This window comes from Meles meles, chromosome 8 (assembly GCF_922984935.1).
Source record: "Meles meles chromosome 8, mMelMel3.1 paternal haplotype, whole genome shotgun sequence".
NCBI lineage: Eukaryota > Metazoa > Chordata > Mammalia > Carnivora > Mustelidae > Meles > Meles meles.
In genome coordinates this window covers 40796599-40809400 of record NC_060073.1, presented here as the reverse complement: position 1 = coordinate 40809400, position 12802 = coordinate 40796599, and the positions used below count along the sequence as shown (strand labels likewise).

General features: G+C 35.3%; 1 protein-coding gene across 3 annotated transcripts in view; it reads left to right on the top strand.

Annotated features, from left to right (window-relative positions):
• ANO5 (anoctamin 5) overlaps positions 1-12802 on the top strand; it is a 101863-nt gene that overhangs the window by 55782 nt on the left and 33279 nt on the right. For all 3 annotated transcript variants that reach the window (XM_046017571.1, XM_046017569.1, XM_046017568.1), the window contains 3 exons: positions 6151-6285; positions 6643-6748; positions 6851-6911. In XM_046017571.1, the coding sequence (XP_045873527.1) occupies positions 6151-6285; positions 6643-6748; positions 6851-6911 (302 nt within the window). The remainder of the gene's footprint in view (positions 1-6150; positions 6286-6642; positions 6749-6850; positions 6912-12802) is intronic.

Sequence of the window (12802 nt, the reverse complement as noted above, 5' to 3'; positions counted from 1 at the left end):
ATCTTAATTTTATATTCTGATACCTTGAAGAAATCTTCATTGAATTAGATTATCACTGATTCTTTAAGGTTATCCAAGTATTACCATGTCTTATTTATATTTATTTATTTATGGTTTTTAAAAATATTTATTTATTTATTTAAGAGACAGAGAGCACATGCATGAGTAGAAGGGACAGAGAGAGAGAGAAACTCAAACAGACTCCACACTGAGCATAGAGCCTGATGTGGGGCATGATCTCACAACCCTGAGTTGAAACCAAGAGTCAGATACTTAACCGGCGGTGCCAGCCAGGCGTCCAACCCTGTCATTTTTAAATAGGAATAGTTTGCTTTTTTCTTTACCAATTCTTAGGTCTCCTATTATTTTCTTTTGTTCAGTTGCACTGGCTAGTAATTTCAGAACGGTATTAAATAGTAGTGGAGATAGTGGGTGTCCTTGCCTTGTGGAGAAGTCTCCAGTGTGTCCTCATGAGTAGGAAATTCTTTTGTCTTTGAACATTACTTTATCATTTTGCTAGGAAGCTTCGAGGGTTTCATTTGCTTACTCATTTGTTTTAAAATCTGATAGTTTTAACACATTATGTTTTGGAGGTGATTGTTCTAAGTCTGTTTTCCCTGATTCCTACTGGATCCTTTCAATGCATACCTTCTTCTTTTTTTTTTTCCCCTTCTGGAAGGTGTTCTTGTATTATAATTTTAAAATATCAGCAATTTCCCAGTATTTTGACTTTCTTTGGACTCCAGTTATACTTATGTTGAGTCTTCTTTTGCCTGCCCCTTTTATCAAACAATTTCCCTGAGATTCTTTCACTTCTCCATGTCGTTTCCATTTTTCTGATAGGTCTCCTGTTTTTCTGATTGTCTTTTTATTAGATTTTGACTTACTTCCCCCTTTATTTACCCTTTTGAATACCTCATAATTTCATCAATTATGATATAACCTTTTGCGATTTTTCTTTTTCCTCTCTTTGTGGAGTTCTTTCACCTCCTGTTTTGTTTATTCCAATTCCCACACTTCTGTTTTTATATTTCTGGTATTTTCTTATGTTCTCAATTATTTATTTGTGAAAATTTAATTCAATTTATAGTGCTTTAGTCCACCATTTCTTATGTTCTTTTTTGGGAAAGTGTTCATTAGCTGAAACTATTTGTTTAACATTGTTGGTTTTTCTAATATAGTTTTGTATGGACATGGTCTGCTTTTTTCTATTTGTAATTAACTCACAGAGTTTCTAGCATTAGAGTGCACTCTTCTGCTAGTCCTTTACTATTCCATGCAGTTTCTTCTATGGATGATAGTGCGTGGCTATTGTCTAGGAGCCACAGGATCCACAGGATCCTAACCATCCCTCTTATTTTCTTCTTTCTCTATACTGCCACTCCTTTAAGGAGTACCGCCCTTTATATCTGATTCTTCCCCCAGAATGTTGCTTCTCTAAGGCTGCCACTCTTTCTTATTTTCAAATACCTTTCTTTTGGCCAGTGTTATGAATTACCATGTCCCAACATGTGTTCAGTATTATGAGTATTATGACATTTAATTACATCTTTTTCTCCCCCTGGGTTATTTTGTCCAAATTTGTCTAATGTTTTTCCTTACTTTACTTTTTTTATTTGTCTAATGTCTTTCCTTACTTTACTTTTTTTTTTTTTTTAAACTGGAACTTCTTAAGCATCTTCTTCCTTGCTCTCTGGTACCTCAGGTTTGTGGCAGCAGGTGGCAGATGCTCTGTTAGTATTGGGATTTTTTCTTTACTTACAGATAATTTGAAGATCATGGTGTTCTTTGTCATGATGCTGAAGGCCTGTATTGGGTGTGGTTTTATTTCTTCTCCTTGTTGATCTTATGGTTTTTAGGAAAAGTTTTAGAGACTTGGTAGCTCTTGATAGCGAGATGATAGAAAAACATCCTTAAAAAGAGAAGGGATTATTCACAGATGCATGATTACAATGCACACAGATCCTTTAATGAGTATTTATTTATTTACTTATTTTAAAGATTTTATTTATTTATTTAACAGAGAGAGAGAATACAAGCAGGAGTAGAAGCAGGGAGAGGGAGAAGCAGACTCTGCTGGGCAGAGAGCATGATATGAGGCTCGATCCTAGGACCCTGGGATCATGACCTGAGTCAAAGGCAGATGATTAACCGACTGAGCCACCCAGGCACCCAATGAACATCACTAGGTACCAGGCAAGAGAGTAGGGCTACAAAGATAATCATAACATGGTTTCCTAATATGAATATATTCACAGGAAGACACCCAAATGTATAATAATTGTAATAGAGCGATATTCATGAAAGAACAGAACACAGATGAAAAAGCACCTACTTTTATGATGACCTCAGGGAAGGTCTTCACAGCACTTATTCTTGAGCTGTGTCTTGAAAGATAAATAGTAAGTTCCAGAGTAAACAAGTTAGGTAAGAATGTTTCAGGCAGAGAGTACAGAGCACGGGCTGAGCTTTGCACATTTAGTTCTTCATGTAGGAGCAGAAGAAGGTGAGACTTGAATGTTTATCAGCAACATCATGCAGAACATTGCTAAAAGAAGGGATAAAAACCATTTGAAGGAGGAAAAGGACATGGTTCAGTTTTTGCTTTAGAACCATCACCTCATTGGAAATAAGGAAGATGAGAGATGGATGCAAGACTGAAGTCAGGGAAGTAAGGAGGCTATTACAAATTTTAAGTAATAGGTATTCAAGGTCACATGCAAGATATTGGTAAGAGAAAAGAGAGGAGACTATGAATTAGAAAAATATTTTATAACAAAATTTATTGCATTTAGTGGATGATTGAACATGGAAAATTAAAAAAAAAAAAAAGAAAAAGAAGATGGGATGACCGGTAGAAAGGGGTTTAGAATTTAGGAGTCTGATTTTTGAGATTTCGCATAATAGTTCAAGTGACCTCTACACCAAACTTAAGTTCCATATTCAAACATTTGTAAATAGTTTTTCTGTGTTTGGGGTACTGGTCATTTTGTCACATTACATTTTATTTTTAAAGAAAAAATAGAAATACTGAGGTTGCCATCATTGGTTTATCAGTTTTCAGTGTTATATGCCCTCCAATCCGATTTTTTTCTTTCCAGTTTAAGAGCTCTCTATATTTTTTCTTTGGGTGTCACCTATTTTGAGTGACTTAATACTTGGTATATGCCTATATAGCTAATAGCTTAGAATAAATCTATTTATAGTGAGTATAATGGTGCTATTCAAATGCTATTAAATGTAATAGCTAAGTGTCTCAGATGTCCATAAATTCACTATAGAAATGAATCCCTTTTAACCAAATGTTTCCACATGTTTGCTCATTCCTCAAGCCCATACTCAGCTCGGTTATATCATCATTCTTTTGATTATTTACTATGGCTTAGACTAAGTCTTAGAAATACAAAATTGGACCAATTCCTTCTCACCAGATCTCACAAACAATATTAATGAATATCCCCTACCTGTTAATGGGCTGTTGAGATGCTCTGGGGCCACAGATGGGCTCAAAGTCTAGTAAGTGAAATGGACAGATTAAGAAGTACCATACGCCACAGGTGTGAATATAAGGCTCATTTTTCTAAAAATAAATACTCAAAAGAAAGATTCTCTCTATATTTGAGTCTTTATAGAATATCTCATATTATTAGAGTTCTCTCATTTTCTTTGTTATGAATAGTGAGATAATTTAACATCTTAAATGTTTCAGTACTGTGTACATTTTTATCATAATCCAAATCTGAGATGTGTCTTTTGCATTTTACATTTGTAAGAGATGTATTAGTTGTTAATCTGTGATTATTAAGCTTCCCAGTCCAAAGTTTAGTGAAATAACTTCTATGATTCCATATAACAAATGCTCATCTGAGAATTTCTCTTTTAAATAATTTTTTAATACTAATTAAAGGTCTGGAGTTCTTGAGGACTTTCTTCTTTTAATTGTCAAGGAATAAGATTCTTGAAAATTGAAAGGGAGAAAAAGGTAGTTCTTTAAAAAGAAAGTTTGTTGAAATATCTGGTTTCCTTATAAATCCCCAAAGAATTTTTAGGTTAAATCTCTAGCAGTAGTATTGATATCTTCACTTCAAAAAATAATTGGTTTTGTAATTTTTAAAACAGCACATAGAGGGGCACCTGGGTGACTCAGTGGGTTAAGCCTCCGCCTTCAGCTTGGGTCATGATCTTGGGGGTCTGGGATCAAGCCCTGCATCAGGCTTTCTGCTCAGCAGGGATCCTTCTCCTCCCCCACACCCCCCCGCCTGCCTCTCTGCCTACTTGTGATCTCTGTCTGTCAAATAAATAAATAAAATCTTTAAAAAAAGAACAGCATGTAGAAATAGATATGATGAAGAGTGAATTCTACAAAATCAAATATCTTTATCCTTTATTAAAAGATTTTGATGTTATGGGGTGCCTGGGTTGCTCATTGGCTAAGCATCTGCCTTCAGCTCAGGTCATGATCTCAGGGTCCTGGAATCCAGACCTGTGTTGGGCTCTGTGCTCAACAGGAAGTCTGCTTCTCCTTCTCCCTCTGTCCCTACTCCCACTCATGCTTTCTCTCTCTCTCTCTCTCAAGTAAATAAACAAACTCTTAAAAAAAGAGAGAGATTTTGATGTTATGCAGTATTGAAGTAATTGCTATATTTTTCAGCAAAAAAGAAAAGAAAAGAAAAAAACAAGTTCACTTGTCCCAAATGTAAGTGAACAAGGAATTTGTGAGTGGCAAATTAACAATGGACTATGATCGAGTTATGACTTAATTTCAAGTTTATAGTAATTTGAGGACAGAGCAAGAGAAAACAACAGTGCAAAAATGTTTATAATCAGTGAAAAGAATGAAAGATGGTATAAGCAGTGAGATGTCTATTTAATTAGAAAAGATTAGGAATTTTGAGTACTGAAGAATATGAGGTCAATAAAATTAATATTGAATACAAGAAAATATGTAAATATTTGGAAATTAAGTTTATACCCTCATGTTCATAATTATCTTCTTTTTGAACATGTATGGAAATTACAAGCTAATATTAAGCAATATAGATTGTGATACAGCTTGCTATTAGAACCCAGAAGGGATCACATCTATCTGCCTTGGAAACTGTGGAAAGGTTTCACAGATTTGAGAAGCTGAACTCTATATGGATAGGTAGGATTAATCTGGTTTTTTAAAATGTGGTTTTTGAGACAGAGAAAACTATATTCTTAGATTCCTTAAGAGATAACTTAAGGGGGGCTTGATCTAAAAAACAAAAACAGAAACAAGAAAAAAACCTTGGTAGTAAAACAAGTATTTAGGACACATAGTGCTCTAACTTTTTAACTTTTTGTAAAGCAAGGGCTGAACTGAGTATTTTATGGAAATCTTTATTTTTTTTTAAGATTTTTATTTATTTATTTGACAGAGAGAACACAAGTAGGCAGAGAGGCAGGCAGAGAGAGAGAGGGGGAAGCAAGCTCCCTGCTGAGTAGAGAGTCTGATGCGAGGCTCAATCCCAGGACCCTGAGATCATAACCTGAGCTGAAGGCAGAGGCTTAACCCACTGAGCCACCCAGGTGCCCCTTATGGAACTCTTATTAAGTAGTCATTTTTAATTCCTTGTTTTGCTACCTATCTCACATTCCTATAAACATCCATCAGAGATTAAAAACCGCAGCAAGAAGGAAGGTTACACATAGAACCACTCTTGTCTGATGTAGTCAGAGAACCTTCTTTATATTAGAAAGAGAAATAAAATGAAACTCCATTCACATTGTGAAAGTGATTTTCATCTTGTTAATTGCTAGAAGTTACACTGCAGAATGTTCTACAGTTTATTTCAATACATTTAAACTCTCCTTAAAACTTAGAAGCTTTTCAAATTACCTGTTTCAAAATTAAAACTTAACTTATACTCAGTTAGTGTCTGACTTACATGTGTTCTCTCCTTCAGTCCTTACACCAATTCTGTGGATAAGCACCCTCCTGCATTTTGTGCTGTGGAAACCAAAGTGAGGAGAGTTTAGTAACTTTACCAAGATTGCAGGGCTAGAGAGCAAGGGATCGAGGAATATAGGTCTTTTCTGACCTATTGAGCTTGTCTACAAAAACCAAAGCTCTCTGGAGGATATCATGCTTCTAACCTTTGATCTTATTTCTACCTTCTTTCATAGGAATTATTTTGGAGAAAAAATTGCCATGTATTTTGTCTTTCTTGGATTTTACACCGAGATGCTGTCCTTTGCAGCTATAGTTGGCTTAGCGTGTTTCATTTACGGCTTATTATCCATGCATAGTAACTCAAACAGGTGAGTGCAGCTGAATTGCCAACACAGAGAGAACACTTCGCTGTTACACTAACTGAGGCTGTTGCTGTGATTTCCCTGGCATGTGTTTCAGAATGTTTCCTGATAGCAGGCGGATAATTGATATTTTTGAAAAAAAAAAAAAAATCCAAATGTAACAGCTGCCCCTCACCTGGTTCTTTAGGGACAGTCTGTTCTAATGATCAGCTCTAAAGGTTCTGTTTCTCAGAACATGACTTGACCTACTACAGAAATTGCTGCTTTGTTGCCCCTCTGCCATATGTGAGAAGCTGTATCAAGAGTGGTTCTACCACCTGAAAACACATCACTTTGCAAATAACTTGGCTGTTCCCTCTGCAGCTCTGAGATCTGTGACCCTACAATTGGAGGTCAGATTATCATGTGCCCACTCTGTGATCAAGTGTGTGATTATTGGAGACTAAATACCACATGTTTGGCTTCCAAGGTGTGTATGTACTACGGAACAATGAAAAGACCTGGAATTTCTCTCTTTTTGTATGGCATTTGATACTAAGTAGACTTTGTGATGTTATTGCCATTTTCACAGATCTCCCATTTGTTTGATAACGAGTCGACAGTGTTCTTTGCAATATTCATGGGAATTTGGGGTGAGTAAATAGTTACATAAAAAACAACTTTCTCCATGTTATGTATTCTATGGCCCATCTGTATAACATATACAGATGGCATGCCTTATACTAAAGATGATTTTGGACCTTTGTGTCTTTGCCAGCTAGCATCAGTACACTGATGGAGTCTGTATCAGTGGTCTGTGGTCCTTGGTCCAAAAAGGTCTTTATTAATTATCTCTTCATTTCTCTGAGATAATAATTTTTGAAGCATTGTATATATTCAGCTTACACTGTCTCCCAGTGATATGGTAAAAACCCAGCTCAATAACTACTTAATGCAAGAGAGAATACACATGAATATTTGTTGGCTGATAGCCATTGAATCATGGGCACAAAGTTGAACAAGAATCAACAACTGTTGAGGGCTAATAAATCCATGTTTGAGCTGAAATTCCCTGAGCATAATTCTGGTTCCAGCTTCCAGTTCCATTTGTGAAAAGTCTTTATGTAAAGTGGAGTTCCCCTTAATTTTGGAAATGTCCCAGTATCTCATCTTTTTCATTTTACATGAGAAGAAGAGGTGTCATGAAGTTGTTCCTGCCATCAGTGAGAAAAATATTTTATGTAAGAGTAAGTCAGCAGGAAGAACCCTAAAGACTTCTAAAACATGTCCCAAATCTCAGGGGACTCTGGGGAAAAAGAGACTTCTTTTCTTTCCAACTTAAAAAAAGTCTTCAACAATATATGCATTTAAAAACTGGGCAAGAGAACCAGGGTAGCTTAACCCAGGCAAAAAGACACTAAGACATGGGATGTGGTGTGAAGCAGAGTGATTTAGCAGAGCTAAATGCAGAGCTGCTATGCTCTGAAGAGAGCAGCCTAGATTCAAAAACCAGAGAACAGAGAAATCTTACCAACAATCCTCTAAATACCCAGCTCCATGTGTCTCCATCCGTGTGGCCGCCAAGTCCTTCCTTTGTCGTGACTCGGAATCAGCAGTGCAGGAGAGGTGTACCAATGGCAGCAAATACGATAGTTTGCAGTTAAGTTTCCAATGAGAGAGATGGTGCACCCACAGCCACCTTCTATTTCGTCAGAGATAGAGAAGCAGCTGCATGTGGGACCCACAGACACTGGAAATATGGTGAAAGGTGCCACCATCCGTTCTTCGGGAAAAGTTTACTCTTGTAGTGAATTGGTTTACCTTTGGTTTTTGAGGATTGTGGCCAAATTCTAGGAAAACAGAACTTTGGGGATATTTGTTTTAGTACAACCAATAATAAATAATTGAGCAAACCAAAGGATGAGTTGGCGGAATAGATGTGACGATAAAACATCCTAGGTTAAAGGAACAACACTAGTTCAAGGGGTTGAGACCTGAAAATAAGGCTTACTATGCTTTGTACTGGCAGAAAGAAAGTGCTTTTTAAGTTTTTGTTCATAATGAAAATACATACCCATCATAGAAATTTCAAGTAGTATATAGAAGTAGAGAGAAAATAATGTTAACATTACTAGAAATAGAAACATTATCTTGGCCATGACTTTTCAGAATCTTCTGCTCCATGTGTGTGGGTATGTGTGTTCATACAATTTTACATAACTACTATACACAGTTTTAAATCTACTCATTGTTTAAACAATGCGTGATGAGACTCCTTCTAGAGCAGCGTGTGTGTGTGTGTGTGTGTGTGTGTGTATACGTGTATTTATGACTGAATAGAATTGCCTTACATGAGCTTATCATATTTTATGTAACCAGTTCTCTACTGAGACATTTAGGTTACTTTTTCTCCCCCCTCCCAAGTTTTATTGAGCTATATTTGACATATAATATTGTATCAGTTTAAGATATACAACATGATGATTTCATATATATTTATATATTGTAACATGATTACCACAGTAAGTTTGGTTAACATCCATCATTTCACTTATTTTTCTTATGATGAGAACATTTAAGGTCCAGTGTTTAACAACTTTTAATTTTAAGTATAATCACCATGCTGTTCATTATATCACAAGAGCTTATTACTCTTCTAATCCAAAATTTATACCTTTTGACCATTTTCACCCATCCACCCCCAACTCCAGTAACCACCAATCTGTATCTGTTCCTACAAGTGTTTTGTTTTATTTTTTAGATTCCACATATAAGTGAGATCATACAGTATTTGATTTTCTCTGTCTGATTTATCTCATTTAGCATAACACCCTTATGGTCCATCCATGTTGTCCCAAATAGCAGGATTTCATTCTTTATTATGGCTGAATGTTATTCCATTGTGTGTGTGTATATATATATATATATATATATATATATATATATATGCCACATTTTCTTTATCCGTTCATCATGCATTGATGGACACATGTTGTCTCCCTTACTTGGCTATTGTAAGGCATGCCACAGTAAACATGGGAATGCAAATATCAGCTCAAATTTGTGATTTCTCTTTCCTTTGGGTATATACCTAGAAGTAGAATTGCTGGATCATATGGTAGTTATATTTTTAATTTTTCTGAGGAACCTCCATATTGTTTTCCTAAATGGCTATATCAGTTTACATTCCCACCATCAGTGTGCAAGGGGTCCCTTTTCTCTACATCCTTGCCAACACTTGTTACGTCTTGTCTTTCTGATGACAGCCATTCTGAGAGGTGTGAAGTGATATCTCATTGTGGTTTTGATTTTCATTTTCCTGACGAGGAGTGATGTTGAGATTCTTTTTGGTTACCTGTTGGCTAATTTTCTTTTTTTAAAGAGAGAGAGCCAGCACATATGTACGTGTGAGCAGGGTTGGGGGGCAGAGGGAGAAGGAGAGAGAGAATCTTGAGCAGGCTCCACACCCAGGGCAGAGCCCAACATGGGGCTTGAGCTCACAATGCTGAGATCATGATCTGATCTGAAATCAAGAGTCAGTCACTTGACAGACTGAGTCGCCCAGGTGCCCCCCTGTTGACCATTTCTTTGTCTTTGGAAAAATATCTAATTAGATTCTGTGTTCATTTTTTGATTGGATTGTTGTTTTGTTTTGTTTTGCTGTTGAGGTGTATCTCTCTCTCTCTCATTCTCTCTCTGTGTATATGATATTAACCCCTTATCAAATATATAATTTGCAAATATTTCCTTCCATTCTGTAGGTTGCCTTTTCATATTGTTAATGGTTTCCTTTGCTGTGCTTTCTAGTTTAATATAGTCCCCCACTTGTTTATTTTTGCCTTTGTTGGCTTAGCTTTAATGTCAAATCTAACAAATCATTGCCATGAGCAATGTCAAGGAGCTTATTACCCATGATATTTTCTTCCAGGAGTTTTCTGGTTTCAGGTCTTATGCTCAATCAGTCTGTAATCTATTTTGAGTTGATTTGAACATATGGTCTAAGATTGGGATTTAGCTTTGTTTCTTTGTAAATGAATATCCAGTTTTTATAAAACCATTTATTGAAGAAAAGTCCTTTTCCCTTTGACTATTCTTGGCTCCTTTGTTAAATATTAGTTGATCATACATGTATGGGTATATATCTGGGCTATTGATGATACATAGGTCTATGTGACTATTTTTTTTGCTCTTATTCTATTGTTTTGACTAAAATAGCTTTGTAATATAAATTATAAAATGTTAATTACTGTAAGTTTGAAATCAGGCAGTGTGATGGCTACTGCTTAGTTCATTCTCAAGATTGCTCTGAGTATTCCAGATCTTTTGTGTTCCATACAAATTTTATTATTGTTTGTTCTATTTCTATGAAAAATGTCATTGGAATTTGGGTAATGTGGACATTTTTACAATATTAATTTACAATATTAATTCTTACACTTCATAAGCATAGAATATCTTTCCATTTATTTGTGTATTCTTGGTTTCTTTTATCTGTATCTTGTAGTATTCAGTGTATATATCTTTTACCTCCTGGGTTAAATTTGTTCCTAGATATTTTGTTCCTTTTGATGCTATTGGAAATGGGATTGTTTTCTTAATTTATCTTTCTGACAGTATGCGGTTAGTTTATAGAAACAACTAATATTTGTATATTAATTTTTATCCTCAAACTTTACAGAATTCCCTTATTCTATTTTTGGTGGACTCTTTAGACTTCCTATACATAATTTACTGCCATGTGCAAATAGAGAAAGTTTTACTTTTTCCTTTCCAAATTATATGCCATTTCTTTCTTTTTCTTGGCCAATTGCTCTAGCTAGGACTTCAGTACTTTATTGAAAACAAGTGACAAGAATGAGCATCCTTTGTCTTGTTCCTGATGATAGAGGAAAACCTTTTGGCTTTTCACCACTGAGAATGATCTTAGCTGTTGGCTTGTCATATATGACTCTTATTATATTGGTTCATTTCCTCCTATTATGTTGGTACATTTCCTCCATACCCATAATGTTGAGAATTTTTATCATGAATTCTTTTAAATGCCTTTGCTTCATCAGTTGAGATGATTGTAAGATTTATCATTTGTTTTATTAATGTAGTATGCCACATTGATTAATTTGTGCATATAGAACCACCCTTATCTCCTGGAATAAATTTTACTTTGTCATGGTGTATTATCCTTTTACTGTATTGTTGCATTTGACTTGCTGCTATTTTATTCAGGTTTTTTTGCATCTGTGTTCATCAGGGATATTGAGCTGTAGTTTTCTTTCCTCGTTATGTCTTTGTCTTTGGTATCAGAGTAATGCTGGCCTTGTAAATTGAGTCTGAAAGTCTTCCCTCCTATTATATTTTTGGCAAGAGTTTGAGAAAGATTGGCATTAGTTTTTTAAATGATTAACAAAATGTACCAGTGAAGTCATCTTCTGGACTTGTCTCTGTGGGGGGGGTTTTGATTACTGATTCAAGATTCTTACTAGTCAGTTGTCTGTTCAGATTTTCGATTTCTTCATGATTCAGGCTTTGTAGATTGTATGTTTTTAGCTATTTATGCATTTTTCCTAGTTTGTCCAATTTGATGGCATGCATAGTAGTCTTTTGTGATTCTTTGTATTTCCGTGATAGCATTTGTCCTGTTTCCTCTTTCATTTCTAATTTTACTTGAGTCCTCTCTATTTTTTTTCTTGGTAAGTCTAGCTAAAGGTTTGTCTACTTTGTTTATTTTTTGAAGAAGAAAAATAGCTTTTAGTTTCATTGATCTTTTCTATTGTCTGTTTAGTCTCTGTTTCATCCATTTGCACTCTGATCTTTGTTATTTCCTTCTTTCTACTAACTTTATGCTTAGTTTATTCTTCTTTTTCTTTTTCTAGTTTCTTGTGGTCACTAACCCATGGAAACTGGAAGATGCATACTAGAACCATGCAAAGCAAACAATACCCATATTTCTAAATATCAGGAGGAATAATAAGCTACCCCATGCTCGTGGATTGGAAGACTTAACATTATTAATTTTTTCCATACTACCCAAAGTGATCTAAATATTCAATATGATCTCTACCAAAATTCCAATGACTTTTTTTTATAGAAATGGGAAAAACAACTGAAAAGAATTCATGTGGAATCACAAGACTCTTAAAGTAGGAAGGTCAGTCTTGAGAAAGAACAAAGCTGGAGACATCACACTTCTTGATTTCAAAATTGCAAAGTCTGCAGTAATCAAAACAATATGGCACTGGCATGAAAACAGATACACAGACCAGTAGCACAGACTGCAGTTCAGAAATAAACCCACGCATGTATGGTTCACTGTTCTTCAACAAGAGTTCAAGAATACACAATGGGGAAGGGATAGTCTCTTCAACAAATGATGTAGAGAAGTTGGATATCCACATGCAAAGGAATGAAATTAAATCTTTATCTTAACACTATACACAAAAATCACTTCAAACTTGGATAAAATATCACATGTAAGACCTGAAACTATATAAAGCTCCTAGAAGAAAATTTAAGGAGAGACTTTATGACATTGATCTTGGCAATGATT